Source organism: Orbicella franksi, chromosome 11 (genome assembly GCF_964199315.1).
Source record: "Orbicella franksi chromosome 11, jaOrbFran1.1, whole genome shotgun sequence".
NCBI lineage: Eukaryota > Metazoa > Cnidaria > Anthozoa > Scleractinia > Merulinidae > Orbicella > Orbicella franksi.
The window spans coordinates 3,841,369-3,867,271 of record NC_138155.1 but is presented as its reverse complement, the minus strand read 5'-3'; the positions used below and the strand labels follow the sequence as shown (position 1 = coordinate 3,867,271).

The 25,903-nt window shown below is 39.3% G+C and overlaps 1 protein-coding gene across 8 annotated transcripts in view; it reads left to right on the top strand.

Moving 5' to 3' along the window:
* LOC145460548 (E3 ubiquitin-protein ligase HUWE1-like) overlaps positions 1–25,903 on the top strand; it is a 41,627-nt gene that overhangs the window by 2,950 nt on the left and 12,774 nt on the right. For 5 of the 8 annotated variants that reach the window (XM_081445391.1, XM_081445395.1, XM_081445388.1 and 2 more), the window contains exons 3-48: positions 315–449; positions 893–985; positions 1,467–1,540; positions 1,956–2,034; positions 2,197–2,259; positions 2,476–2,553; positions 2,989–3,045; positions 3,496–3,564; positions 4,081–4,180; positions 4,500–4,600; positions 4,930–4,991; positions 5,785–5,873; positions 6,263–6,343; positions 6,618–6,700; positions 7,066–7,167; positions 7,688–8,087; positions 8,180–8,260; positions 8,681–8,787; positions 8,896–9,073; positions 9,638–9,729; positions 10,199–10,446; positions 10,827–10,884; positions 11,626–11,802; positions 12,281–12,526; positions 12,970–13,186; positions 13,445–13,796; positions 14,119–14,241; positions 14,550–14,623; positions 14,717–14,874; positions 15,424–15,672; positions 16,012–16,125; positions 16,213–16,314; positions 16,905–17,231; positions 17,629–17,778; positions 17,878–18,008; positions 18,555–18,636; positions 19,100–19,215; positions 19,433–19,484; positions 19,666–19,882; positions 20,504–20,582; positions 21,055–21,845; positions 22,056–22,300; positions 22,883–23,459; positions 23,896–23,970; positions 24,331–24,525; positions 24,900–25,253. In XM_081445391.1, coding sequence (XP_081301517.1) covers positions 315–449; positions 893–985; positions 1,467–1,540; positions 1,956–2,034; positions 2,197–2,259; positions 2,476–2,553; positions 2,989–3,045; positions 3,496–3,564; positions 4,081–4,180; positions 4,500–4,600; positions 4,930–4,991; positions 5,785–5,873; positions 6,263–6,343; positions 6,618–6,700; positions 7,066–7,167; positions 7,688–8,087; positions 8,180–8,260; positions 8,681–8,787; positions 8,896–9,073; positions 9,638–9,729; positions 10,199–10,446; positions 10,827–10,884; positions 11,626–11,802; positions 12,281–12,526; positions 12,970–13,186; positions 13,445–13,796; positions 14,119–14,241; positions 14,550–14,623; positions 14,717–14,874; positions 15,424–15,672; positions 16,012–16,125; positions 16,213–16,314; positions 16,905–17,231; positions 17,629–17,778; positions 17,878–18,008; positions 18,555–18,636; positions 19,100–19,215; positions 19,433–19,484; positions 19,666–19,882; positions 20,504–20,582; positions 21,055–21,845; positions 22,056–22,300; positions 22,883–23,459; positions 23,896–23,970; positions 24,331–24,525; positions 24,900–25,253 — 7,633 coding nt within the window. The remainder of the gene's footprint in view (positions 1–314; positions 450–892; positions 986–1,466; positions 1,541–1,955; positions 2,035–2,196; positions 2,260–2,475; positions 2,554–2,988; positions 3,046–3,495; positions 3,565–4,080; positions 4,181–4,499; positions 4,601–4,929; positions 4,992–5,784; positions 5,874–6,262; positions 6,344–6,617; positions 6,701–7,065; positions 7,168–7,687; positions 8,088–8,179; positions 8,261–8,680; positions 8,788–8,895; positions 9,074–9,637; positions 9,730–10,198; positions 10,447–10,826; positions 10,885–11,625; positions 11,803–12,280; positions 12,527–12,969; positions 13,187–13,444; positions 13,797–14,118; positions 14,242–14,549; positions 14,624–14,716; positions 14,875–15,423; positions 15,673–16,011; positions 16,126–16,212; positions 16,315–16,904; positions 17,232–17,628; positions 17,779–17,877; positions 18,009–18,554; positions 18,637–19,099; positions 19,216–19,432; positions 19,485–19,665; positions 19,883–20,503; positions 20,583–21,054; positions 21,846–22,055; positions 22,301–22,882; positions 23,460–23,895; positions 23,971–24,330; positions 24,526–24,899; positions 25,254–25,903) is intronic. The other 3 variants (XM_081445394.1, XM_081445390.1, XM_081445392.1) reach the window with 3 other exon arrangements.

Below are 25,903 nucleotides of genomic sequence, written 5' to 3'. Positions count from 1 at the left end.
ATAGAGCGCTAGTAGATTTATACTAAAACTCATTAGAAACATGGAGAACATGTTTTCTGTTTCTTTTAGAGAATTTTGTGATAAAAAAGGAAAACAAATTGTTTACTTTGATCATCAAAATGTAAATTATCTTTGCTCTCATCATCATAACATCAACAGCTTGTGCTAATTTTGTGTTTCTATCAAGTTATAGAAACACGATTTTTAACCAATCAGTGCAGATATTTTCGTTGGGCTATTTACTAAACTTGTGTACATTTTACATGTACTGAAAATACAAATCTTAAATTTTGCTTCTAATGTTGTTTCTTTAGTGTGAGCTTCAACACTGGGTTGATGTCATGGACAAATTTGATGATATCTTGGCAAGTGTTGCTAAACCAGTCAACGGAAGTAGTTGGATTCTCACTTATGACAAGTTAGATCAGCTTGAAGGACCTGACATAGCGGTAAATACTGTAGACTAAAATATAGAGAGAATTTCTCTTCATTCACTCAATTTTGCACAGACATGATTTATTTCAGGAATTCCTCCCTTAAAATTTCAATCACCAATGGCAGGGCTCTGCGTTAGAAGCACCTGGGTACCATAGGCTACTAGCTTTTACTTTTGGGCGACTGGTAAAACATACTCTATTCATATAATTAAGCTTGAGTGCTGGGCACCCAGGATTTTAGGGGCTCTTCTTAATTTTTTTAGACCGCAGCCTTGAATGGCATACATATGTATATCTATGTGCAGTCTGGCAGTTGCTTGAGGGTATGACAGTGGGAAGATTCATGCTTTGATGGTACAGCAAAGTACATTATGAGTTCATAATCTTGTAGCAATATTTTTTAGGAGTCTTCAAGGTGAGAGTACATTGTTATTCATTAATTTTTTTGGACATAGACTGAGCAACGGTGTCTGGTTAATCATGTGCTGAGATTCACTGCTCTGGTGTTGGAGCACTCATATACAAGACATCTCTACAGCTCATCAGAGGTAGGTAAATTTTAAGTCAGTTTCCTCCACTAGGTCACCCCTATAAACCTACCCTCTCTCATCCTGTCCCTCCCCAATCTGAGCAAACAAAATGAATCTGGTGCCAGTAATCTGACTTGCAGTGTTGAAAAACTTCATTCTGATTACATGCTCTTTAGGATGACTAACAAGGTATAAAATATGACCCAATGTAATCGTGGAATGTAACTTTTTTATTCCCTTGTGCGAGTACTCACTCTGCCTGGCCTCATGGATTAAGCTGGACAGAGTTAAAAGAAGCACCCTAGCTGTTATATTTTACTTGCAGAATGTTTTTTAAAAAGGTAATCAATTAAAATCTCAAACTTGACTTAATCCTCTTTTCCTCTTATGAGGCATAGGGCTTCCACCATAGCTTTCCACCAGACTCTGTTCTTTGCAATCTTTTTGGCCTTATAAATCTCAGTGTTCACTTATGTTTGAATTTGTTGTTTGCTTGTAGCATCTGGTTTCTCTGTTAGTTGCAAGTGACATGGAAGTTGTGCTCTCTGTTCTTGGAGTGCTCTATGTATTTAGGTATGTTGCAAATGTTCATCAGACTTAAAGGTTGTTCACCTTGATTTAAAAGCCCAGTGAGAGTTACCTGGGTACATGTACCTTCAAGAAAATGGTAAAAGATTTATTTTGGAGTAGTGCTGTTACTTGTGACCAGTGTAATGCACGCTGTTTGCAAGCAAGGTTTCCATTAATTACCATAAACTAGAAAGTATGTCAGCTACATGAATTTGGCTTCCAAATGAGGGCGACAGGGAGTAACAATCAAACTTCAACAGCTTTTGATCTGCTGGTCTTCTTGCCTAAAAACATCTAAAACCCTTGAGCATTGTTTGTTATTGATACATGTAGTGTAGATATTACTTATAAATTTCAAGAGTGTTGCATAACTAATATTGTCTGAGAATCATATTCTTAACCTTTTTATCTACTATAGCAAGAGATCCAGTTTCATACCACGGTTGCCAGCTGATAAGAGAAAGGCAATTCAACAGCGTCTTCAGTGCTTAGGAGAGGTAAGTAACAACCTTGAAAAAATTAACATTCAGCAAAGTGAGAGACATTTTTAACTACAGTATACAACAACAATAACAACAAGGTTTATTTGAACTGTAAAATTAACTTAATTACTAATTAACTTTATTAAATCCATTTTGAAATCATATTTATCTTGTTAGACATGGGGAGGTAAGAATGCAGGGTTCAGTCTTGCTCACTGTTGTCAGGATTTACCTCTCAAGGTAAGTGGAGCTCGCTGTGATCAACAGTACTACTTGTGTTCTGCATGATTAGTACTATGTAGTTCTCTGGTTTATGTGCAAGGGTTAGTACTTGTAGAGGACCTACTTGTATATGAAAACCATGTGCTTTCAACTTAAGTTCATCATTATGGTTACTTTTGTCTGTAATATTGTAACATTGTAATTTGCATTAAATTTTTGTTTTTTTCTGTTTAGGAGTTTCCTGCCAGCTGTGCTGATGTTTACTTTGAGTATTACAATGAAAGTGCCAATACTCCTCAGTCTGACTCACAGGTATGGCAAAAATAATAATTATTCAGCCTCTTGCAGTGCATTCCCTGGTTGTTTGAAGGCTGGAATATGCTAGCTATCCGCTGGATATATTGCTGTGCAGTGGACAAGTGCTGACTAAACCACGCTACCAACTCGATGGTGATTTATCCAGTGGATAGCATTATCCATCTTTCAAACAACCCTGGCCATAGGTTTACTATTTATGTGTCTGATCATAAATGTACATGTATTGGCGAAAAGCATAGAATTGTTTTTGATTAATCTTGTTGTGTGTATAATGGTTGACTATAATTATAATTATTTTAATTCATGATAGTGCTGGGATGTACATAGTATTAGTTTTAATCAGCTGTCTTGGACTGAACAGTCTGAATAAAACTGAAATAGTACATGGACATCTAGTTAATGACCAGTGGGTAATTTTAATTCTCTCAGCAGGAAAAAACACCAGGCAGTCAACTGTGTTCTGTACATGTCAAGCAACTTTACCAGGTAGACTGATATTAAACTTTGCTAAACTTTTGCATACTAAATTGATGTACATGTAGACCTCTTAACTTATTCATGATTTCCATGTTTACATGTAGCTTCTTGTTCAATGTACGCATCCACTTCTTTTATCCTCATTTGCAATGAAATTCATTCATGCTGATAGACATCAAACTTTTTCTTGGGGGAGAAGGGGGGTTCAGTGGCCAATAGGTTAGCAGAATGCACAGGAATCGATGCAGGAATGTCTGACAGTTCTGGCCTTGTAAGGTCCTAATAGTGTGTTCCTTCTTAAGACAAGCCCAGATAGATAAGTGATAATAGTTAGATCTAATGGTCTGAAGAGTGTAGTTAACAGCATGTGCTACATGTAGGTTGGGATTGCTGTTAAACAAAGATATGTTCATATTATTGAGTGTACATTCTTTTATATTAATTTTTCTCCTTCACTAGTTTTCAGAGAATCCAGGAGAAGTTATGGAACAAGTAACAACTTGTTACAATGTACCGACTGACAAGCAGGTAATAATTTGTTATCCATTGTAAACTGTATTTATGATGTGCACTTGCTTGGATATGTACAATCTAGTTTTTCCACATAAAGGCAAAGTCTCCTTACAAGCCAAGTGGCCTATCAGGTCAGTGCTTATCGTGGTTTCTGTAGCACGAAGCCACTAGGAATATTTGTGCTCCCCCCGGGATGGGATGCTATCTAGTCCATCGTATGGTTACCCTCAACATTAGATTTGCAGGTTACCGTTTATACACCTGGGTGGAGAGAGGCTATGTTAGAGTCAAATGTCTTGCCCAAGAACACAACACAATGTCCCCGGCCAGAACCTGCACCTGGACCACTTGATCCAAAGTCGAGTGCACTAACCATGAGGCCACTGCACCACTTGTTTGGATGTGTAGTTTTTCCTCCTAAAACTATTCAAATCTTGTCTTATGCATGCACATACAATCTTTCAAGACTTTTTTGTTTCTAGCATGCTGATTAAAAGGAAACCGACTGATACATTTTATTACTATTTTCAGGTGAATCTGTTCAGTAGAATACGATTGGCCAAACACTTTCCCATCTATGAGAAGAGATTACAGTGTATCCAGGCTCGACTGCAAGCTATCTCAGTGTTATGTAAGGACTGTTCCTGTATTTCATCTCTCTTTTCTATTGATTGCGAGCTTCAACTGTCAGTATTTGGAAGGATTTTAGGATGGTCTTTGAGTGGAATGATTCATCTTGTGGATAACAGTACATTCCTACCATTATCTATTCACAGAGTATGGTGTTAAGTTTGGACAATGCATACATGTACATATTAATTTTATTGTCTGCTTAGTAATGCATTGATTTTGAAATGAGGAATATGATGTTGATCACATTTTAGGAATTAAATTTTTTATGGTATTCAGTGGTACCAAGCTTACCTCCTTTATGTTATTTATTGTTGTAGTGTATTCAAACAGCACACAGGATGTTGTAAACCCACTGCTATACCAGGGATTCATAGAGGAAACAGTGGAACTGCTTGAGCTCGATCAGCCTCAGTTCAGTGTAAGTTTCCGAGGTTACACAACTATTTCTGCTGCTAATAGCTATATACATGCCATCTACAGCAAAATATTTCTGACATCAACAGAGGCAAACTTCACATGTTTGTTTACAAAGGTTTTACCAGTCTGAGGCAAACCTTGTCCTCAATTTAACTCAAGTCCATGCTTGACATGAACCACTGTCAATCTTTGAGATTGTCAAGCTAATAATGTGGATTCTTTTTTATCAGAAACTGTCATTTAAAAAGTGCAATTGAACTACATGTATACATTTGTAGGTTACAATGGCATACACTGTAATGTCAGTTTACGTGTTATCCTTTTTTTCAGGATATTAGAACAGCAGCCATCCGGACACTTACTGCTCTTGTGCACATGGAGTGCAGTCCAAGGTACTCTGAACACATCAATCTAAAGCACATAAAGAAGTTCTTAAAGCATATAAAGAAGAGTGTGAGAGTCATGAAGATATGTATCATTATTTTGTAGTACATGTGTCAAGAAATCACCGACTTCTTTAATTGCACATATAAGTTTAACAAAAAAAAAAACGCACTTTTGTGTTACTACTCAGGGCTTGAAAAAAACTTGAATTCCAGCCTGCCCTTGGGATAGCTAGCTCAAAAATTTTGCTTGTTCCGGGCAAGTCTTAGTTTGCTCCTTTAATGATTTAGTAGGCAGATGACTTACCTGGTCCCTTGCCTGTTGAGCAAGTGAGAATTAAAAGCTACTTTCCCAGAAGGAGAATCTGCTTGTCCCAGGCAACCGATTGGCACTTTTTTTGAACACTAGCAAACACAACAAGCAACACAACTAGCAAACACAACTAGTGAACACTACATGTACTTGCAAACACAACTACATGTAGCAAACACAAGTAGCAAATGCAACTTGTCTAGTGGACACTACTTGCAAACACAACTAGCAAACACTACTTGCAGCACTACTACTAGCAAGTGAAAATGAAGAGTGACTTGCCCAGAAGGGCAATCTACTTGTCTCAGACAACTGGACGGTATTTTTTTTGGAGCCCTTTCACTGTATACCTAAGTGTATAGATGGCCTCCAGGACACTTTTAGCACAAGATGACAGTCACTGATCATTGGTTTTATGAATTTCAGTAGAACTTAACAGTGTGGTATGTGATCCTAAAATACTCTGTTTTATATTTTGCCTGATTTTAGAGTGAACACTGTCATTGACTGTACAGGGTTAGCATCTTATCATGGATATCTACCAACCCTCACGCGAAACTGCATTCAAGCTCTCACAGGTACAACACTCAGGGGTTTTATTAAGGGCTGGGCACCAAGCAAATTGACCGGCTGCGAGGATGATTTTGCTCGCCTGGTTTGACCATCTTGTGGAAAGTTTTTCTTATAAAGAAGTTCAGTTAAAGAGTTTTGCCCACCCGTGAAAACCAGTTGCCACCCTGCTGAAAATGTTATTAAAACCCCTGATTACTGTCGAGTATGATACATTTAGTCAGAGTCTGAGGAAAGATTAATCCTGCAGTATTATTAAACAGTGTATTTCACTGTCACTGTTGATGTTTATAAAATTCTGATAGTTTTGCAAACTTTTCTCACTTTTTTCTTTGTTCTGAGTCAATCGGAATATTGTTATTATTGACAGTGAATTTTCTTTCTTTGTGAATTTTAGATCCATTGGGAGATTCACTACCATTGCCTTTTGCAACTGGCTTGTTTTCATTTCTCTACCACTTGGCGTATTATGAAATTGGTAAGTACATGTACAATCTTTATATTGTTCTGGAGTTCAAAAACTCTTTCACTGTAGCAATAAAATATCATGGGACTTGCAAAACTAATAACGTAAGGCTTCCACTTGCTTGTGACAAAGTGTTGCTAAAAATCCGGTATCGAGTGTTGATAGCCAGACAACTGTGCTTCATTAACATTTCATTCTTAACAAAATCTGATCGTGAACTACAACATTTTCATGAAACATTGTTGTTTTAAAACTGTAGTTCATCATTTCATTTTTCCTTATCCAGGTGCTGAAGCTCTGGTCTCATGTGGCTTATTAGAAGCTCTTCTCAGAGTAGTGGAACATCAGGGAGGAGATAGTCATCTGACAGTAAGGATAAATTCTGAAAAAGTGCTTGTTTAACTACCAGAAATGATGATCATTAAGTGCCATGGGAGCATGATACTTACTTTTTCCATTCCAAGTATAATATTATTATACTTATTAGTATAAATCCACTAGTGTTCTGTCACGAATGCCATTCTCTGATTGGCTGCGCTGCTCAGTGTCCATTCTGTGATAGATAGATAGCAGCACAGCAGTGTGCCCTTGTCAACAAAATGACGGTTGCTTCTTGGCTTCTTTGAAGTGTCTGTAAAGAGGATTTAGATAAAGTTTTGAACGACTAGTAGATTTACGTGTATACTAAAATGATTAGATTAATCACTTTGATGTGATTTCTGTTTGATCAAAAGTTTGTGACAAGAGCCATTCGCATCATGGAGTGGATTGCCAACATGGATCTCTCTGGGTATCAGAATCAGAGTGGACTGACGGCCATTATCAACAGACTTGAGGTAATTTAGAATGCAAGTAATTTTTTACAGTTACGATCAGTGCTAGCTTGGTACATGTAAGTTTTGATCCTGACTTTGAGATGCCACTTCCTGTGTTTATGTCAGAACAAAACTCCCTTCTGTCAGTTATCATGTGTTAAAATCATCATTACAAAGAAGGTCATACACATCAAGTACATAACAGGTACAAACTGAGCAAAATAGAAATCATGTGAAGCACCTAAGAAAAAACCCTGAGGCCATTGAGGAAAGCCATTGAGGTTAATCAGCATTTTCTGAAATTGAACTTAGCTTACATGTAGGTTACATTTGGTTGGTACTGTGGCAGTTAGCCATAGTTGATCACATTGCTGATGACAAGAGCTTCCATGAAGCATAACTGGGCCCATGTAAAGTCTAGCTTGTCCATCTTATATTATGTTACCAGGACTTAATTTGAGTTATTGTTACATGGTACTTGAGTAGGTATACATCCTACATGTACTTAACTATAAATTATTATTTTTGTTGAATTATACAGCAAGAAATAAAGAAATGCCAACCGCATCATGGAGCCATATTGTCCCCAGACCTCCCCTCTGCTCCATCCAACCAGCAAGAAGGTATTGCCATGGAAACCAGTGAAAACCAGGGAGTGCAGTCTGATGCTTCTTCACAGTCACATCAGTCAGAAGAAGTCCCCATGGAGACTGAACAGCCTTACGTCAACAATACAGAAGATAACAAAATGGAAGTGGATGAACATGAAACAGGAAAAGAAAAGTCACAGGTTGAGCTTGCTGAAGCAGGCCCTAGCTCATCAGTGAGTCCTGTCAGTAAGAGCCGATGCTTGCCTCAGCGAGCAGCTCTGATCAAGGCTGTTCTTAGCTTTTTGAAGAAGTCTATTCCTGACCCATCCTTCTCAGAAAGCATCAGAAATGGTAAAGTTAGCTTCCATTGCTTTGATCATGCTTTGCTTGACAGGACAAGTATGCAAGTGTTACAATAAATTGAACATATTGGTTTATTTCAGTCATGGATAGCTCACTTCCAACATCACTGAAGTACGTTATCAGCAATGTGGAGTACTATGGTCCTGTCCTTTTCATGGCAGGTATGACTTAACTTCTCCAAAAAACTTAATCATGCTCTGTGGTTAACACTAGAAACAAACAAAAACAACAGTATAAATTATGTGGTTTAATTGACCAAGTGTGAGCTGAAGGTCTTGGGATACAGCACATGTACAGTGTGCTTGCCAAGTTCTTTTTTTACGTACACATTTGTGGACAGAGACACTGTTGACATCCAAAAACATTCAATGAAGAAATGATGCCAGTATTCAGTCATGTTGACCAAACTAGCTTGGTCAATAAAGGATTTATTACAATGTCATTTTACAAACAGCATTATTGTTTATATGAAGCAGTGGATAGTCCCAAGCAGGTAAGATAACTTTATCATGAAATAATCCAATGACAAACAGCACAGAGAATTTATATTTTGAGTGAGTATTTGATCCTTTCTCCAACAGCTATTGATGTTGTGACTGTGTATGTCTTCCATGAGCCATCTCTCCTGTCGTCACTCCAAGACAATGGTTTGACTGCGGTTATGCTGAAGGCCTTGGTCGTCAAAGAGGTCAGTTTGTCAATGAACATTTTGAAACCTGTTAATTTAAAGAGTATTTATTTTGATATGTTTTAAAGTCGAAGGTTGATTACAAACATGTCTTATTTCTTGTTCTAGGTTCCAGCTACACGAGAAGTTCTGTCTTCATTGCCCAGTGTGCTTAGTGCTCTGTGTTTGAATACTAGAGGGCTCCAAGCATTCATGAGGTGCAAGCCTTTTGACAAGTTGTTCAGAGTCCTGTTGTCTCCTGATTACCTTCCAGCCATGAGACGTAGGAGAACTTCAGAAAGCCTTGGTAGGATAATTGTAGCATAATTTGTCATTGTACTGTAATGCTTTGAGGAACTTAGCTGCCTAACAGAATTAGGAGGCCATAACTTGATGATGGCATTGTCGGTATCTGCAGCTCCAAGTCTTGTCATGGAGTTGTTTGTCAAACCAATGCTATATTAATTCAATCCAGCAGTTTCGCGTCGTTGGATTGCTTGTTAAACATTGCAGGTGTATCCTGGATTAAGCTGGTACATTTAGATTTGAACAACAATAATACATTGCCAATAGCCAACATACAAACTAGAAAATAGACAAACTTATCGATATGAGGGTGTATATTGCACTGATATACCTTTAGCTTGAGGATGAAAATAGCTTATTCTGTTTCCTTCATTCCCTGAAAGATACCTGAGAATCAAGCTGAAAAAAAGTTATTGCCAGAGCCCCAGCTGCGATCTGTAACATCGTTACTGTGACATGAGGATAAATTTTGTCCACCTACAGTATGTTGTATGGATGAAGGAAGTAAGCTGTTTGCAAAGATGTTTGTTTTCGAGAATTAAATGTAGGTATTTGTCTGATGTAGGTGAAACTGCTTCAAACCTTGGGACAGCAATGGATGAGCTGATGAGACACCAGCCCACATTAAAAACAGATGCTATGACAGCCATAATCAAGGTATTTTATTACACCTTGCAAAGTCATTTGTCACTTGGTAGTTTGTGTCTCGCTGACACTTTCATAAATGTATGTTAAATTCCATGAGAGAATTGTGATATGAAAGCTGCATGTTTATAAATGCAGCGTACAAAGAAAGTCTTGTCCAGTAGCCCAGGACTAGTGGATTTTCCAGGTGGGCTAGTAGATGCTGTCCTCCACTTGCACGTGAACTATCTTGGAAACATTTTTGCAGAAATTTGACTCATGCAAGTACAGTAAGAGCTGGACTTTTGGGGGGCTAGTGAGAATGATTTTGAGGCTAACATATCATAGTTTTTTAAGGCCTTATGTGTCCGCGATGAGGACTGATGATGATATCATAGTTTGAGTTTGCTCAGAGGGCAAGCCCAAAATGTTTTCGTTTTGCACCCTAATCTCTCTATCATGATGTGTTACAGTGAATGTGATGGATAACACTTTCTTTCAGCTGTTACAAGAGGTCTGTGCACTAGGCCGGGACCCAAAGTACATTGGCTTCAAGATGGGTGCTAAGCCAGATGGTAGTGAAGTGGACAGTGGTAGTGGATTAGGACAAGGCTCTGGGCGTGTTCCTCCTGTGACTGAGGAACCAATGTCTGACGAGGAAGAGGATGATGAAGATAGATTCAGCTTTACTAGCACTACCAGCACTGCTAAGGTCCTTGCTGAAAATGACAAGAACAGAGATAACTCAAAGTATGACTGCTAATACTCTAATGGAGGAAGAACTTCTCCCATGTTTTATTACAAGATTGACATAATTTTTGTGAAGAAGTGTGAATGAACAGAGTTGGGAAACATAGCAAAGCATTCACATCTGTGAATGAGTGCTTGATACAAAAAGTAGCATTACCAGGTTTATGGTCTAGTGGACAGTCTTTTCATTATAGACATCAAACTGGTCAATTTGTTACAAATCTCTGAGTAGCAACTGGTAGCAAACCTTTTTGTATAACTAATGTATCAAGTATAAAATTATCATAGTAAAGCAAGCAACAGGGTTTTTGACCTGTGTTCATAACAACTTTTGAAGAGATCATGGATGCATTTTTCTTTTTCTTTTTCTTTTTTTTAAGGAATTCTGAAGAGGAGAAACGGACCTTTATTCCACTCATGGACTATATCCTGAATGTGGTGTGTGCAAATATATAGTTCATTAAACTTCATAGAAATACAGCAACGTAATATATCAAACGTGAAAGACCATGTTTAGATGTTTTATTCTTATTTTCAGTTCTACAATTAATGCCTGTTTATTCTCAACAAAAGTATTGTTTGACAATAAAAATAAACGGTAAAAGTTTGCGACATTTCGACCGCTCTTCGGTCATTATCAAGCAAGATGTAAGAAGTAAAATTTGCATAGATATATATAGCTACAAAGAGGTAAGAATGTGTGAAAATTATTAATGAAGTAAAAATATGTAAAAAGTATGTAAAAGAATTAACAAAGTAGTGCTTAAAACAATAAAAAACATGTAAGATTATTTAAAAACTTTTGCACGAATAGAGTCAGATTGTACATTGAGACTTGGTCTCAGTTCGTGAATAAAAAACATTTCGAAAATAAGACAGTGAAACTTGGTTGTACATTTCTTTAAAATCGAAAAGTTATTAGTAAGATCTTTAGGGGCCAAAGAATGTTCCTCGCGAAAATGTTTTCCAATTGATGACGATGGGTTTTTGTGCTCATCGACACGTTGGTGCAAGTGCCGGCGCGTATTGTTCAGCAGGCAAAAGCATTTGTAGTGTGCAGTTCTGGTATGTTTTTTTTTTTTTTGGCATATGTATCACTACAATAGCCCACCAACAAGTTCACAGAAAATGAACATTAAATGCAAAACTAGTTTTTTAATAGTTAATATCTCTCCATAGGTTCGGTTTGTTGACTCAATTCTGAGCAACAATTCAACTGATGATCACTGCAGAGAGTTTGTTCGTCTTGGAGGACTCGAACCTCTAATTAACATCCTTGGTTTGCCGAACCTGCCTCTCGACTTTGTATCCTCTCCTGCTTGTCAATCTGTGTCAGGTGTATGCAAATCTATCCTGGTGAGTATAAGTACTCTGGTTTGATCTCTGATGTATTTAGAAGTCTGCTATACCTTTTTATCTCAAATTCTCATGAACAGGTTAGAAGAAAAAAGGATCTAATCATTGCATGCAATTGTATTTCCACATACATCTAGTAGTATACAGAAGCCAAAGACATCTATCTTTATCGCTAAGGATCGCAGGTTCCTTTACCACTTGCATTAGCGATAGAGCTTATGCACATATACACCTGTATGTGTGAGTCATGAATGACAAGTGGAGGTCAAATGTCACACAATTTTGGACCACATTATTGTTTTTCTTCTATAAAAAAGAACATACATGTAAGTTATAAATGCTACAACAAAAGCTTTCCAACCCCTTGGTGCCAGTCCAACCATCCGGACTGCTAGAATGTCAACTTCTGTTTGCTGGCCATGTTTGGCCCATTATAGGACGATACATTGTTTGACGTCATGAATATCTTTTTTTTCAGATGCTTTCCCATGAAGCACAAGTATTAAAACAAGGTCTGACTCTCCTCATTGATGTTCTCACTTCCTTGGAACCCCTCATTTCAAGATCAGATGTGTCTCCATTGTCTATCCTGTTGCATGAGGTGGCGTCATCAGGCCGACCCCAACAGGCCATGGCGTCAATGCAGCTAACTCCACTGTTGCATGGAATTGTAGCTGCTCATGCATACATCAGCATGTTCCTTCATGTGTGCAAAGTGGGACAGGTGAGGGTGTGGTTTGTGGTTGGAATTCTACTTATAGTAATGTAAGGTAAAGTCTCTATCAGGCCAACAGGCCCATAAATCTGGAGCTTATCCTGGTTTCTGTAGCACTAAGCGACTAGGAGTATTTTTGCACCCCCCTGGATGGGATCCTAATCCATGGCAGGGTTACCCCCTCCCAAGCATTAAATTTGCTGTTTATTATACATCTGTGTGGAAAGAGACACTGGGAGAGTAAGGTGACTTGCCCAAGAAAACAATGCAATGTCCTCAGCCAGAGCTTGCACCAAGGTCACTCAGTCCAGAATCCATTGTGTTAACCAGTAGGCTACTGCATCTCCACAATTCTTATAAAAGTGATAACAAATGATCCTTGATCCTTGAGAACTGTAAGTACTATTCTGTAGAAATATCAAATGTTGACAGAATTTCAATTACATTGACAGTTTGACATCCGTACCTTGTGTGTGAATCACTGGGGTTCAGATCAGGGAATCACTGTGCTAAAACAACTCAGTCAGCTTTACATGTTTCTCATCTGGGAGACAATTGTGTTGGAAACCATAAGCAAGTCAGAAACATCACCTGAGGAAACAAAGCTGGTTGAAAAAGATCTAGAGATGCTGAAAGCATCAACATTGGCAAGTCAAGAAGAGCCATCAGGTGAGGATTGCCCTGTGAAAATAAAAACTGTCTTCCCTTACTATCACAGTGCTATTTTGAGGTTTCTTTGCAGAAATGACTGGGTGATTTCCTGTTCATTAAAACATAATTTGAAGTCCAGTGCCTTACCCATGAGGCCACAGTTGCCTCTGTTGCAAAGAACCTGTAAAATTAAAAAGAATAAAGGAAATGGCAAATTGAGCTATTGTACAATAGTTCAACTAGCAAGACCAGTGCTGTAATCAAATTCATATTCAGTTCCAGGACAAGCACCTGAAGGCAACCCATCAATAACAGTGACAAATGACACAGAAGGGAGCAGTGAAACCACCACTTCAAAGTCAAGTCTTCTTCCTGAACAACAAAGAATTATAAAACAACTTCTTCAGACATCAACTGCTCTCGGCCGTGCCATGTCAGACCTGTTTGTCCTCCTTGTGAAGCTCAGTGTTGGATCAGCTCAGCGGCAGCGACGGGCTCCACATACTGCAGCTACACCTGGTCTTCCTACCCTACCAGCTCGTCATGTAGCTTTGCAGCTTAGCAAAGTGTTGAAGGATGCTTTGACTTGGCAAGGCCTTCCCAGTAATACTTTAGTGCCTAAACTAAGGTTTGTCTGCAATTCAGAAGTGACACTTTTATTTAATAATAAATGGTTACACTATCATAATTATTACTTTAAATTAGCGGTTTTTATCAAGGCAATATATAAGACCCTTCCTAGCAAGTTTCTATGCCAAAATTAATAAGTTTAATTCGAAGCTCAGGAGGATGCCACACCATATCAAAATTACACCTGCCACAAATACCTGTTGTGGTACCTCTAAATTAGATTTAACTTAATGAAATCAATCTATAGCTTCCCATTGCAAGGTCACAATCAAATCTCCATATCTTTTTAATTTAATGTTTTTGTTTTTTTTTTTTTTTAGATGGCACTTCCACATGTGCATTGTTGGTTTTGCTTCTCGCCTGCTGTTTGATGAAAAGAAGAATCCTTATCACTTGATGCTGCAACAATTTGTCATGTCCGGGGCACACAGTAGCCTTTTCTTGTAAGATTTACTTTCCGTTGAGAAATCTAAACGTTTTGTCTTATGTTATGTCATACGTTTTGTCTTACTAAAATGATAAATATAGCCTTGGTCTTGTGTTTATTGTGTGCCTTGTACATTTTGTACTTTTCCTTGAGCTGCATAAATACTTGTAGGTATGATTATACTGTTAGGGAAACCTAACTAAATTTCAAAGCTGTAGACTGTTGAAGTAGCATCTTTAGCTTTTTTTGCCCAATGATCCACTAGTTTCTTTCTTGATCAGTGTACATGTATTGTTTGTTTTTCCATTGTTTGTACGGATGCAGGTTGTTAAAACTGGTATTGAGTCAGGACAGCAAAGCACCCATGAATGACAGCATTAGTCACTCAGGTTTTCCAGGTAACGACTAGTGCTTATTTTCATTTTCTGCAATGGTCAACTTGTTGAGATTTAGAACTGTTTTCCTGAATGGTTGTTTTCTTTCCCCTTTAGCTGGTTCACAGGAATTGTTGGATTCCTGGTTAACACTGGTCAGTAGATTGTCTAATTCTGAAACCCTGATGGATTCTCCACACAGTCTTCCTCAAACATCTACAGCGCCAGGCTTTGTGCCATTCCACCCCATCAACTTTCTTGTCGCAACTCAAAAGGTACATACAATTATTTCTAAGAATTCTGATGTATTTATTAAGTTATCCTGTCCAGACCTTTAGGAAGATATGAGATAATGGCTTGTAAGCCACTGTGGAGTTATTTGTTCAAAGAATGAAACAAAAATTTATACAGTTTAGCCTGATAATTTTTATTCAGGCATATCCTAAACTGTTACGTTTTCCCACCATCCTTCCTTGCCCCTACTTTTCCTGCTTTTCTCCTTCCTTGCCTTTTTCCCCCTATTCCCACTATCCTTCCTTCCTTCATTCCTTCCTCCTACCTTCCTACATATATGTGCCTACCTATCTACCTAGCTACATGTGTACCTAACTAGCAAACCTAGCTACCTACATATAAATTATGTACATGTACCTACCTACATGCATCAATATGTACACTGTACCTACCAACTTGCATTCCTTTTTCATGTGTTAAACTACATGTACCCATTTCTTTGAATTCACTGGCAGTTAAGACCAGATACATTGTATAATAATTATGCTTACAACATGTTCACTATTGGTTGCTTGTTTTCCTTTTTGCAGAAAGCATTCTCAGCTGTCCAACAGCTCTGGGGACAGAAACTTCCTAAGGAGTACGGTCCACACATGGCTGAATCCATGCTGGCCATACTTTACCACATCATAAAGGGCGAGGCTGTGATCAAAGAGAAGCTGGGACCAGTAGCCGAAAGCTCATCATCTACAAGTGGCTCCTCTACTGCTGCAGCAGCAAGACCTGCTGATGAACCTTCACGTGCCCAACCTGAGATCAACATGCGGCATTTACAGCAGGTACAGTATACCTACTGGTGTGCTTTCATTTTACTAGCTTGTGGAGGCCATCGTCAGATCTATTTAACTGTTCCCCTAGCTCCCAGACCAGTTATGACCAGTTATATACACGTAGCTGAAAGATACTGGGAAATATTTAATGTGATAGTGTTTATTTTGATTCGTTAAGTTGTATAGGGTGGCTCTTACTTTTGAGTCTGAGGATGAAACCTTAGTATGTCACGGTCTATATGAAAGCTGTTGGCAGTGTGCAGTACCACACATTGCATTTCATTTAAAGCTTCTTGGATGGTGACATATATTACTAGTTAGTTACCAATGAGCCTATTGCTTGTTCAGTTTATAGACATGGGTTTCACTCATGAACATGCTAGACTGGCCCTGCTGAGCACAGGCAGCCTTGAGGAGGCTACTGATTACATCTTGACTCACCCTCCACCGCCACCTGCAAGGGTAGGTGTTGTGTGGTACTCTTTGCATCGTGCTTTAGTCAAGTGTAAGTTTTGATGTTAAATGACATCACAATTTTTTTTTTGTTAGGAGCTTGGCTTGGATTATGACATGTTAGAAGAAGATCAAATGATGAGGGCCATAGCAATGTCGCTAGGACAGGACATAACAAACACCCCTGCTGAAGATCAGGTACAACAACAATAACCTGCAAACACAGACAGATTTCCAGCTTTTGTTTCACAGCATGAAACAAAAGCTGTGTTTTCAGGCTAGTACAACAATGCCACAATGATGAACGGAAATGGTTTCTCTATACATGTTCATGTACCTACCTTGGGTTTCCAAAAGTTAGTATTGTCATCTGAGAACTATAGCTATTGTTTTACAATCTTGAGTATTTTTGAAGAACAGAATTGAAAACCGATGTTTTCTACAGGTGCAAGTTATCTGTGTGTAACAGTAGAAGCATTGCCGGTATCTGCAGCTCCATGTCCTTTCGTGGTGTTGTTCGTAAAACCAATGCTATATTAATTCAAACCAGTAGTTTTGCATCGTTGGATTGCTTGTCATACATTGCAGGTGCATCCTGGACTAAGCTGGTACATTAAAGAATTTCCTCTTCATATAATTTTCTGCTATTACTGCTTGTATTCTCCTGGCCAGTTGGATTATTTCAATAGTTTAGCCACGTTGAAGGATTCGATTGAAATGTTTGTGCGATGGCAATACCCTTAGACTTGTAATGTTAAGACCCTGGACCTCTTTTCACTTATGTATAGTCTGCTGTTGCCCCTGCTGTTTCTGGTGCTGTTGTTGACACCACTTCTGCTGCTGCCCCTGCTGCGACAAGCTCTAAAACAAAGAAGGTAGAAGAAACAATAGAGGATAAAGAAAAAGACGAAAAAGGTGATGACAATGGTGATGATTCCACTCCTTTGGAGAAGACCGTGCTAGATCAGTTTACTGCCGGCATGCTGCAAGGCTGTCTTGAAGTGTTGACTGGCATGCCAGGAACTGTCTTCAAAGCTTGTGATGTTCTCTCTGTGGTGGCGCAGCGTAATGGCGAGGAGTGGAAGCAGAGCACAATGATGCATGTTTTAAAACAGGTGTTGTGTTTCTCCCTGTCTTTTAGCAACGTTTACTTGCCATTTTGCAGGAGTTTCATTGACGTTTTCAATAGGAGGGCAACTGGATTTTCCATGCGGGAAAAAGCTTTTTCAACGGAATTTCTTTATAAGAAAAGCTTTCCTTTTAATAGATGATCAAACCAGGCAGTTAATATCATCCTCACAGCCGGTCGATTTGTCAGTTGCCTAGCCCTTAATGAAACCTCTGCATTTCGCTTATATGACTGATGAGAGTTTATGAGTAGTCACTGATTGATTCCACATCAGGAACATTAAGATTGATATTTCAGACTATAACTTTTGCATGTTTTGTTTGACATTGTTTGCTGAGTTTGTGAAATTATTTCCTTATTAGAGTAGTCTTGTTTTTCTGCAGCTTACAACGGACATTGGGGTTGTTTTGAAGTCTTGCACTAACCAAAGTTCTGACACCAAGCAACTTGAGGAGAGTATGTCACAGCTGAATTCTACACCTGAAGCTGCACGCTTGTCTTCTCTTCTGCATCTCACTTGCTTATTATTTGAAGTACGTAGTTTACTAGTATGTGTACAAAGTGTATGTTGGTGTTAAGTGTTGCCATGAAAAATTAAAAACATTCCTTGCCCTGAATATTTTGTTTTACAGGAGAAGAAGTTTCAATGTGAAGCCATTGTTGAGAAGTTTGGCATCCTGAACTCATTACTAGAGCTACTTGAACTGTGCCAGGCAAATCTCGTACAAATCAAGTTGATGGGAAATACTGCTACTACACCAGTGTATGTATTCCTCTGTGTTCTTAAGAAATAGAAAATATTATGTACCGTGTGTCTATCGAGTTACAGAAACACGAATGGAAGTTTGGGAGAATGATAAATGCTGTGGGAACACGAGCTGACAGGCGAGTGTTTCCACAGGTTTTTCGAGTTCTTCACGACTTTCACGAATGTTTTTATAACTCGGTAGAAACACGGAGAACATGTTCTGTATTTCTTGTAGAAAACACCCCGACGAGAAGAAGGAAACAACTTGTTTACTTTAATTACCAACATGTAAATTCTCTTTGCCCGCACCATCATTACGTCAACAGCTCATGCTAGTTCTGTTTCTGTCGAGTTACAAAAACACGATTTAAACCAATCATCGCGCCTATTTTCTTTGGGCTATTTTCTGAAGAGTTTTAATGCATATTGTGTAGTGTAGAACACTTTTGTGAAACCCTGTCTGCCTCTATTCATCCTTGAAAATGGTGATTCCCACTTATGTCGCACTTAAAAATAGTACTAGAAGTGCAGGACTTTCTCACGTTTCTGTTTCTCTCATAGATGGTTGTCTCCACTTATACTTTTCTTGGACACGCACGAGAAAATGGCAGTCACAACTAAAAGAAAACAACTTCATGACAAGGTAGAGTAAATTACCATTCTTATTCATTTTTAAAAAGTACGTTATTTAACAAGTGAACATTCAGTTCAATTTCTCTACAGATCATTTGGCATGACCTCTTATGTGGTCAGCCATTCCTAGCCAGATTTCTAATCCCATGTTTGCCCAGTGTTCCTGCAGGCCAGCCATGAGCGTCCATACAGGGCTAACACATACCCAACGTACTAAATAGACAGAGAGAAAAAGTAAAAGAGAGGGAGGGCAAGTAAAAATCTAGCAAACAAGAATTTGCAATGCATGAACTTAAAGCTATCACTGCCATACACGCACAACAAGCTGATTGTAGCTGTCTTCTATACACACTGGCAGACAATTCCTTGTAACGTAGTTAAATTGCATTTAACTGTACTATTATAATCTGTCTCAGTGTGTTAACGTGAAGTAAATGATGACGAATTGCTGCTTTGCTTTTCTTCCCAATAAGTGTACTACTCATGCCTGGAAATGGTTTGACGACCGAAGTGGTCGCTGGTACAACTACAATGTTAACAACAACACAACCATCGATGCAGCATACAGGAATGGAGAATCACGAGTCAGGTAAGTCGTCATGTTCAGTGGAATCAGTTCTAATCCAGTTCTGTCCCTCTCTCCGTCACGCAACCTGAGAGCGTAGCATTGCGTGACAGAGAGAGGACCAGAGCTGGACTAAATCACTTCTCTATTAGAGGAATTTTTCTGGTATTGATTCTTTTTAAAATACCACAAAAGAGAAGTCATAAGTAAGTTTTGTTTTTTTTTTTTATTTTTCTCCCAGATTTATGGCAGGAAGGCGGCGTTATTTAGTGAACTTTTCCACCATGGTTCAGGTGAATTTTCCGTTATGTTTGTAATGTTATGTAATGATCTATACAGCAATTTTTCGGGTCATTATTGTGGAGTAATTTTTGTTTGTATTCTTCATGACTTCTGTTTGAGAGTGAGCGGTACTGTGAGTGGTGCGCGATATTTCTGTTGCTTGAACTCTTATTTTATTGTGTTTTGCTGCAGGTAAATGAAGACTCGGGTAACAGACGTCCTATAATGCTGGAAGCAGTCGACAACCCCAGTAGTGGTGCGTCAACAAGCAGAAGAGACGAAGCAGAGAGTTCTTCAAGCAGCGCCTCTGTTGCTAGCGGTAAAGGAAGCGGAGAAGATTCTCAGAGTACCTCCCAGGATAAGCCAAGCAAGAAAGCAAAGAAAGATAAGCAAGACAGAGAAAGCTCAGGTAACAATTTTTCGTGGCAATGGAGTGGTTTTCACTTAAGTATCGAAAAGTAATTGGTTTTGCATTAATACGCTGCACGATTGGCTTAAAAAACTCTCGCACTTTTTCATCCAATCAGAACTAAAAGCAAAACCAATCGTAACTCATTTCCGCACGTTTTCCCGCGCTTCGCACCAGCTACATGTAAATGTATTTACTTCGAGTTTTGGTTGGTGTATTGGATTATCTTTGTGATTGACTAGAGTGATTACTCTGGGTTTGGTTTTGAAAACCGCTCTAATCGTGACACAAATGCCGTTGTTTGTAATCCGTTTTAATCTCATTGAAATCTTGACCATCCTTGTAGTTCTTTGGTTTATATTTACCTTTTTGGTGTTTACGAACCTTAGTAAACTATTATTTTAAAGATTCCTTTGATTTGAGGGCGATTCTTTTATATCACAAAACATGAGTTGATATTTCGTCCAAGCATTTCATATAACTCCTTTGAAGGTTGGATGAAGCCCGCATTTGCGTGGAAAATGAAGTTTGCACATTGATCATGCAAAAAGCCATAGAGAGTTTCAGGCTTGTAAGGTTTATTTGATGCTTGAGTAATTGTTCGTTATCGGTATTTTTCAGATTCGGCAAAAACTGAGAAGACTGAGGGACGTGTGGTTATTCACCACTTAAATGATGATCAGAAGGCTCTTGTAATCAGGTATTAAAAGATCCTCACAAGGATTTAAATTGCTGGGACAGTTTCCCTTCCACTCTTTTCAGTGTTGATATGAACAATCTGTGATAACAGAATTCTGAGCCTCTCAAGTTTTTCCATAGAGTGATCCAGTCTATGCTCCTCTTGTTAGTTGTTCTTATTTCTGATGGGGAAATGACATTTGTTGAAAACTGCATGTTGTACGAATTCTAAACATCATTGCCGAGTAAAAATGAAGTTACCAGAATTTCAAATCGTCTTGAATAAAAACGTTCTCTAGTTAAGAATTTTAAAACTTTTAAGCTTTCTGCTTCCAGTTTAAAGCTGTTCCTTAAGGAACGTTTTTTACTCAAGATGATTATTGCTGAGTTCGTTAGTCTCTGAGTTTGTCAATGTTGTACTTCTTAGCAGTCCCATTTGAATTTGTTTTCTTTGTTTACCTCTTCCTATCTTATCATTTATAATCCTGTTTTAGATGCTGCACAAGACTTATTAGTATTCCTGTCTCGCCAACAACCCTTCAAGCAGTCCTGAAATTATGTCTCAGACTCACTCAAGAACACAAGTACGCAGTCCAGTTTGTGGAACAAGGCGGAGCTCGTGCGCTCCTTTTCCTCACACAAGACTCTGCAGTTGCTGGTTTTACAACACTGGCAACCCTTCTCCTTAGGCATGTGTTGGAAGACGAAGAGAACTTGAAACACACTATGGAGAAAGTTGTGCGATCGTCAGCGACCAGTAGTGTCAGTAGTACAGTCACTGGAGTGAGTCAAAGCTCACCTGGTGCTAAAGAGATAAATTATATATTACGAATTCTAGGACCTGCAGCTTGTCGCAATGCTGAACTTTTCAAGGAAGTAGCTACAAGCTCGCTACAGTTAGCCATAACTCCTCAACTAAGACGGACAATGATTGAAGGCGGAGAGACAAACATGCCATCGAACTATGCTCAGATTGTGAAGGCAAGTGTGGCAAAGCCTGCTAAACCTCCCCCAGTGGCAAAACAGGTGCATGGCGTTGTCTGCGATCTGTTGAATGTTTTATGTGCGTCTGACAGCACGGCAAGGGCAATGGATAGAGGAATCCTTATGTGCCGCTCAGACAGTCAAATGCTTGGCGAGCTCGGCCGTGCTTTGGGTCAAGTTGGTGATCTGCTAGCTGGGTTTAGTGGTCAGGGCGCTCAGCAGAATCTGACAGCTCGTCAACTACCTGCCTACACAAGACAACTCACTGGAGAGGACGTTGAAGTTGAAGAAATGGCTCTGGGTAAGTTTGAGAGTTTTTCCTGGACTCCGAGTTGTCAAGTCCTCTAGTACTAGTTATCTACAGTCATTGCGAGTGCCATTAAAGTGTGAACACACGATGCAAAAGCGTGAGCAAAGTGGTTATCAAACGTAATAGGATTTACTATTTCACAGTCAACCTATTTGCTTGTACTTCGTATGTTGACGCAAGTATTTTTTGTATACAATGTAGATTCTTCGCAAAATAGCAGCCAAGGCAATTCACAGTCACTATTAAAAACTGATGAAAAGAAGGACGAAGTTAATGCCACAGAAGAAAACAAGGATTCAACCCCAGATGTCAAGGCACCTTCCAAGCCTCTCTTACCCAAGTCAGCCATTCTGAAGCTGTTAGCAGAGCTGGTGAAGTCTTATGCAGGAGTAGCACAGCTTATTACAGACTACAGTCATACTGCCCAGCTGTCTTCAGCATCAGAGGTTAGTCAGCTTGTAGCACAAAAGTAGATACTCTTCAATTAGGCTTTTCCCCTGCCCCCAACGGCCTCTTGTGTGTTGTCTTTCCCCGCAGATGGTCTTCCCGCGGATAACTCCTTTAGATTCATAACCAGATATCTCCCTCAGGAAAACATCCCAATTTGAAGAGTCTCTTTGCAGATAGCTACTGTGTAGAGGATCGTCTTTTTAAAAGTACCCCTGTATGCAGTCACAATCTAGAGATTGCCCCTTTAGTGAGTTCTCTAGGTAGAAGTCCAAAATCTAAAACTAACTCTTGTACAGACAATCCTATTGTTAACATGTCCTTGCCATCAGCATCTCTTTTACATAGTGAAAATGGTTCTCTGACCCTGTAGTTTCTCCGAACACAGGTCTCCTCTGGTTGATCGCCCTCTACTGGGCTTAGACAGGTCCAATGGTTATTCTCTCTTAAGTGTAATTCCCTCTAGCTTCAAATAAAATATAGTAGACCATGACTAATTATAAAATTGTCAATAGAAAAATGCAAACATGGAGATCAAAATCACCTTAGCAACATTAAAGTGTTTGTTGTGTGCTCCACAGTATGAAGGACCAGTCCTAGCCTTCATTCTAGATCACCTTCTTCCATCTGGCACACCAACTGACAATGAAGACACTCCATCTTTTGCGCGCATCTTACTTGCAACAATCGCTACATGTCACCAGGCACCTGAAGCTCAGCAGGTCCTGGTTGCCGAGATGAAGGCCTCTCTAGGACGAGCCTTGAGCTTACCAGAGTCAACTGCAAAACACTCCAGGCTACAGGCGATCTTTACCTTAGTACAAACAATGATCGAGACGGGACCTCAATCTTCGCAACATGCGGCAGCAGCCGCGGGGGTGCAGCCCAACAATGTCATGAAGCTACTACTGAAGAAAGGACTCGTGAACGATTTAGCTAGAGTTCCACACAGCTTGGATTTGGCCAGTCCCAATTTTGTTGCGACCATCAACTGTCTGTTAAAGCCTATGGAGAAGCTGTCTGGTGTGGTGAACCAACAGAGTTCCAGTGGTCCGTCCAGTGCTGCTGGTAAAGATCGAGCTACTGGTGGCGATCTGCAGACAGCAAGTGGACAAGGGACAGGAACTGGGTCAGAATCTCAACAGGCCTCGTCAACTGGTACGTAAAAGGAAAAGAACTCTAGATAAGATTGCGACCACAATCGTGATATTCCAAGTTGAAATTTTGGAGTGTAAATGTCTGTTATTGTGGCAGAAAAAAACTCTATCCCATGGCCACAAATTCGCGAAAGGTTGGTTAGCTCGTTCTTTTAAAATCATGAAATCACCAATCAACTTTGCTCAAGCAATTTAACCTTGCAATTTTGTTCCCCACCAAGAGAAAATTTAAGCTTTCTGAAATATATTTTTACTTAGCATGTTTTACGCTGACACCTGGTCATGGGCACACTTGGGTCTAAAGGTCTCTACTGGCAGCTGTCAGAAAAGCGTTTACCAAAGTACTCGTTCCTGACCGAAAGGGTCTGTAAGATGGCATTCTGACCAGGACATTTTGTAGTCCTAGAAACTGATTTTGTATTTGTAACTGTTTTTAGTCCAGACAAGTGAAGGAGCCAGTGAACCAAGAACGGGAGAGAGTCAGGAATCAACTGATGCAACACCTAGTCAAGGTATAAATATTAGTAGAAGATGAATATCAATCCTAGCATTGACTTTATTGACACAAGATTAAAATGAATGTTAAAAAACGCGCATAATGTTATCTGCAGAAACAACTGAACCTCTTCGGTCCCAGAGACAAACTTTGTCTGTCACCATGTGGTTGTGACGTTTTCTACACTTACTTGGGTTATGCCGCACAAAATGTTTCTACATTTTCAGTGTGTTGATAAAATCATAGCGTGTGGTCATTGAGACAAACTTAACGCTCCCGAGCGTTTCTGTCATGTAGCACTATTTAGCTGTGTGCTGTACAAGCTGTGGTTGTTACATTGAATTCTCTAATTTGATACTTCACTATATGCTTTCAGTTGCCGCGCATGAAGACTCTTTAGCGTCTGATTCTCAGCGTGATAACGCAGCAGCTAGTGGGGATTCTTGGGGTCTACCTGAAATCTCTGGCAGGGGGATTATTCCTATGGCCTCAGAAGAGGAACTTGAAGAATTGCAGGACATGGTCGACGAATTGTTGAACTCGGATAGCAATGAAGGCCAAGCAGGACAAGGTATAATTTAAAAACTACTGAGAAAAGCCGTAATTAAACACGTGTAAAATTACGATAATTTCACCGTGATGATATCGATGGCGTAATGTTTGTATCATGTTTTACCCTCTAACTGTGCTTAAATTTGTTGGTGTATGATCGAAACATCTTCGAATCTTCCTGGGGAGTCTTCTGCAATCTGCGCTTATCTTCTTTTTTTTTCGGTAAATATTCGGAAATGTTCGTCTGACCTTTGGACAACTTTTGGAGAGTCTTGGGAAATTTTCGGAACATGTTCGGAAATCTTAGTATGTTTATCTAATAAACAAAATAACACAACGGCTGCTTGTGAATATGGCACATTTTCACTCGGTAACACTCTCTTTGTTATTTAGATGTTGACAGTAACATTGTGGCAGAGCATGTGACGACCCGTCGCATGGCGGATGGACGCGTGGTAGAAGAGACCACCTATGTTATTGACCCTCACTCCAGTGACAGTGACAATAGCTCTTCTGATGGTGACAGTGGTGGAGAAGATGTGGGTGAGAACTCTGACGATGATGAAGGCGATCATGATGAGAGAGGAGGAGACGACGAAACCATGGTGATCACTTTTGAAGACGCGGGTGATAATGATGATCATGGTGATGATGATGACGAGGACGAGGGCGATGATGATGACGATGATGATGATGAAGAAGAAGACGAGGAAGAAGATGAAATAAGTTCAGTGAACAGGCCAGAAGGTTTGTGTGGTAATTATTGTTGTAAATCTTAGGCTCAAAGTGGAGCATCGTTATCGAATTGTTAAACTTTTCAGAATCATTCCCAGAACGTGTTAGTCGAAGTTACAATGCCTTTGTGAAAAAAAAAACCGTTTCCGTTCATTGATGGTTTAAAATTCGGAGAAAAAAGATGCTTTCTTCCTATCAGCACTTCCATGCGCGAGCTTCACGTTAAGACAGCCGGACCTGCGCAGTCATTTTACTTCCCTCAGCGAAGGTCACACCCTCGGCTTCTGCGAGGAGAACTCGCAACTTGATTCATCAACAGCTTTCTCTGTAGTCTCGGCTCGTCTTATTTGATAGCAGCTATTTCATGTTATTATTCCACTACTGCGCATTTCACCGTTTTAGTTCAAGAGCGCGCGCAAAATATGAACCTGTATTGTACTGTAGAGTCGTATTTTGTATTCGTCATTCGTACCAACCTTAGTACGATTTTCGGAGGATGCAAAATGTATTTCTAAGAAATACATAGAAATACTAGAAAATGAAATAATTGTGGAATAATAGTTGATGGTTAAACGTATAATACGCGTGGACATTTTGCTCATTACTCTTCCAAAATACCAGGCACTCGCAAAATATCCGAGTGTAATATTTGTTAAACCATC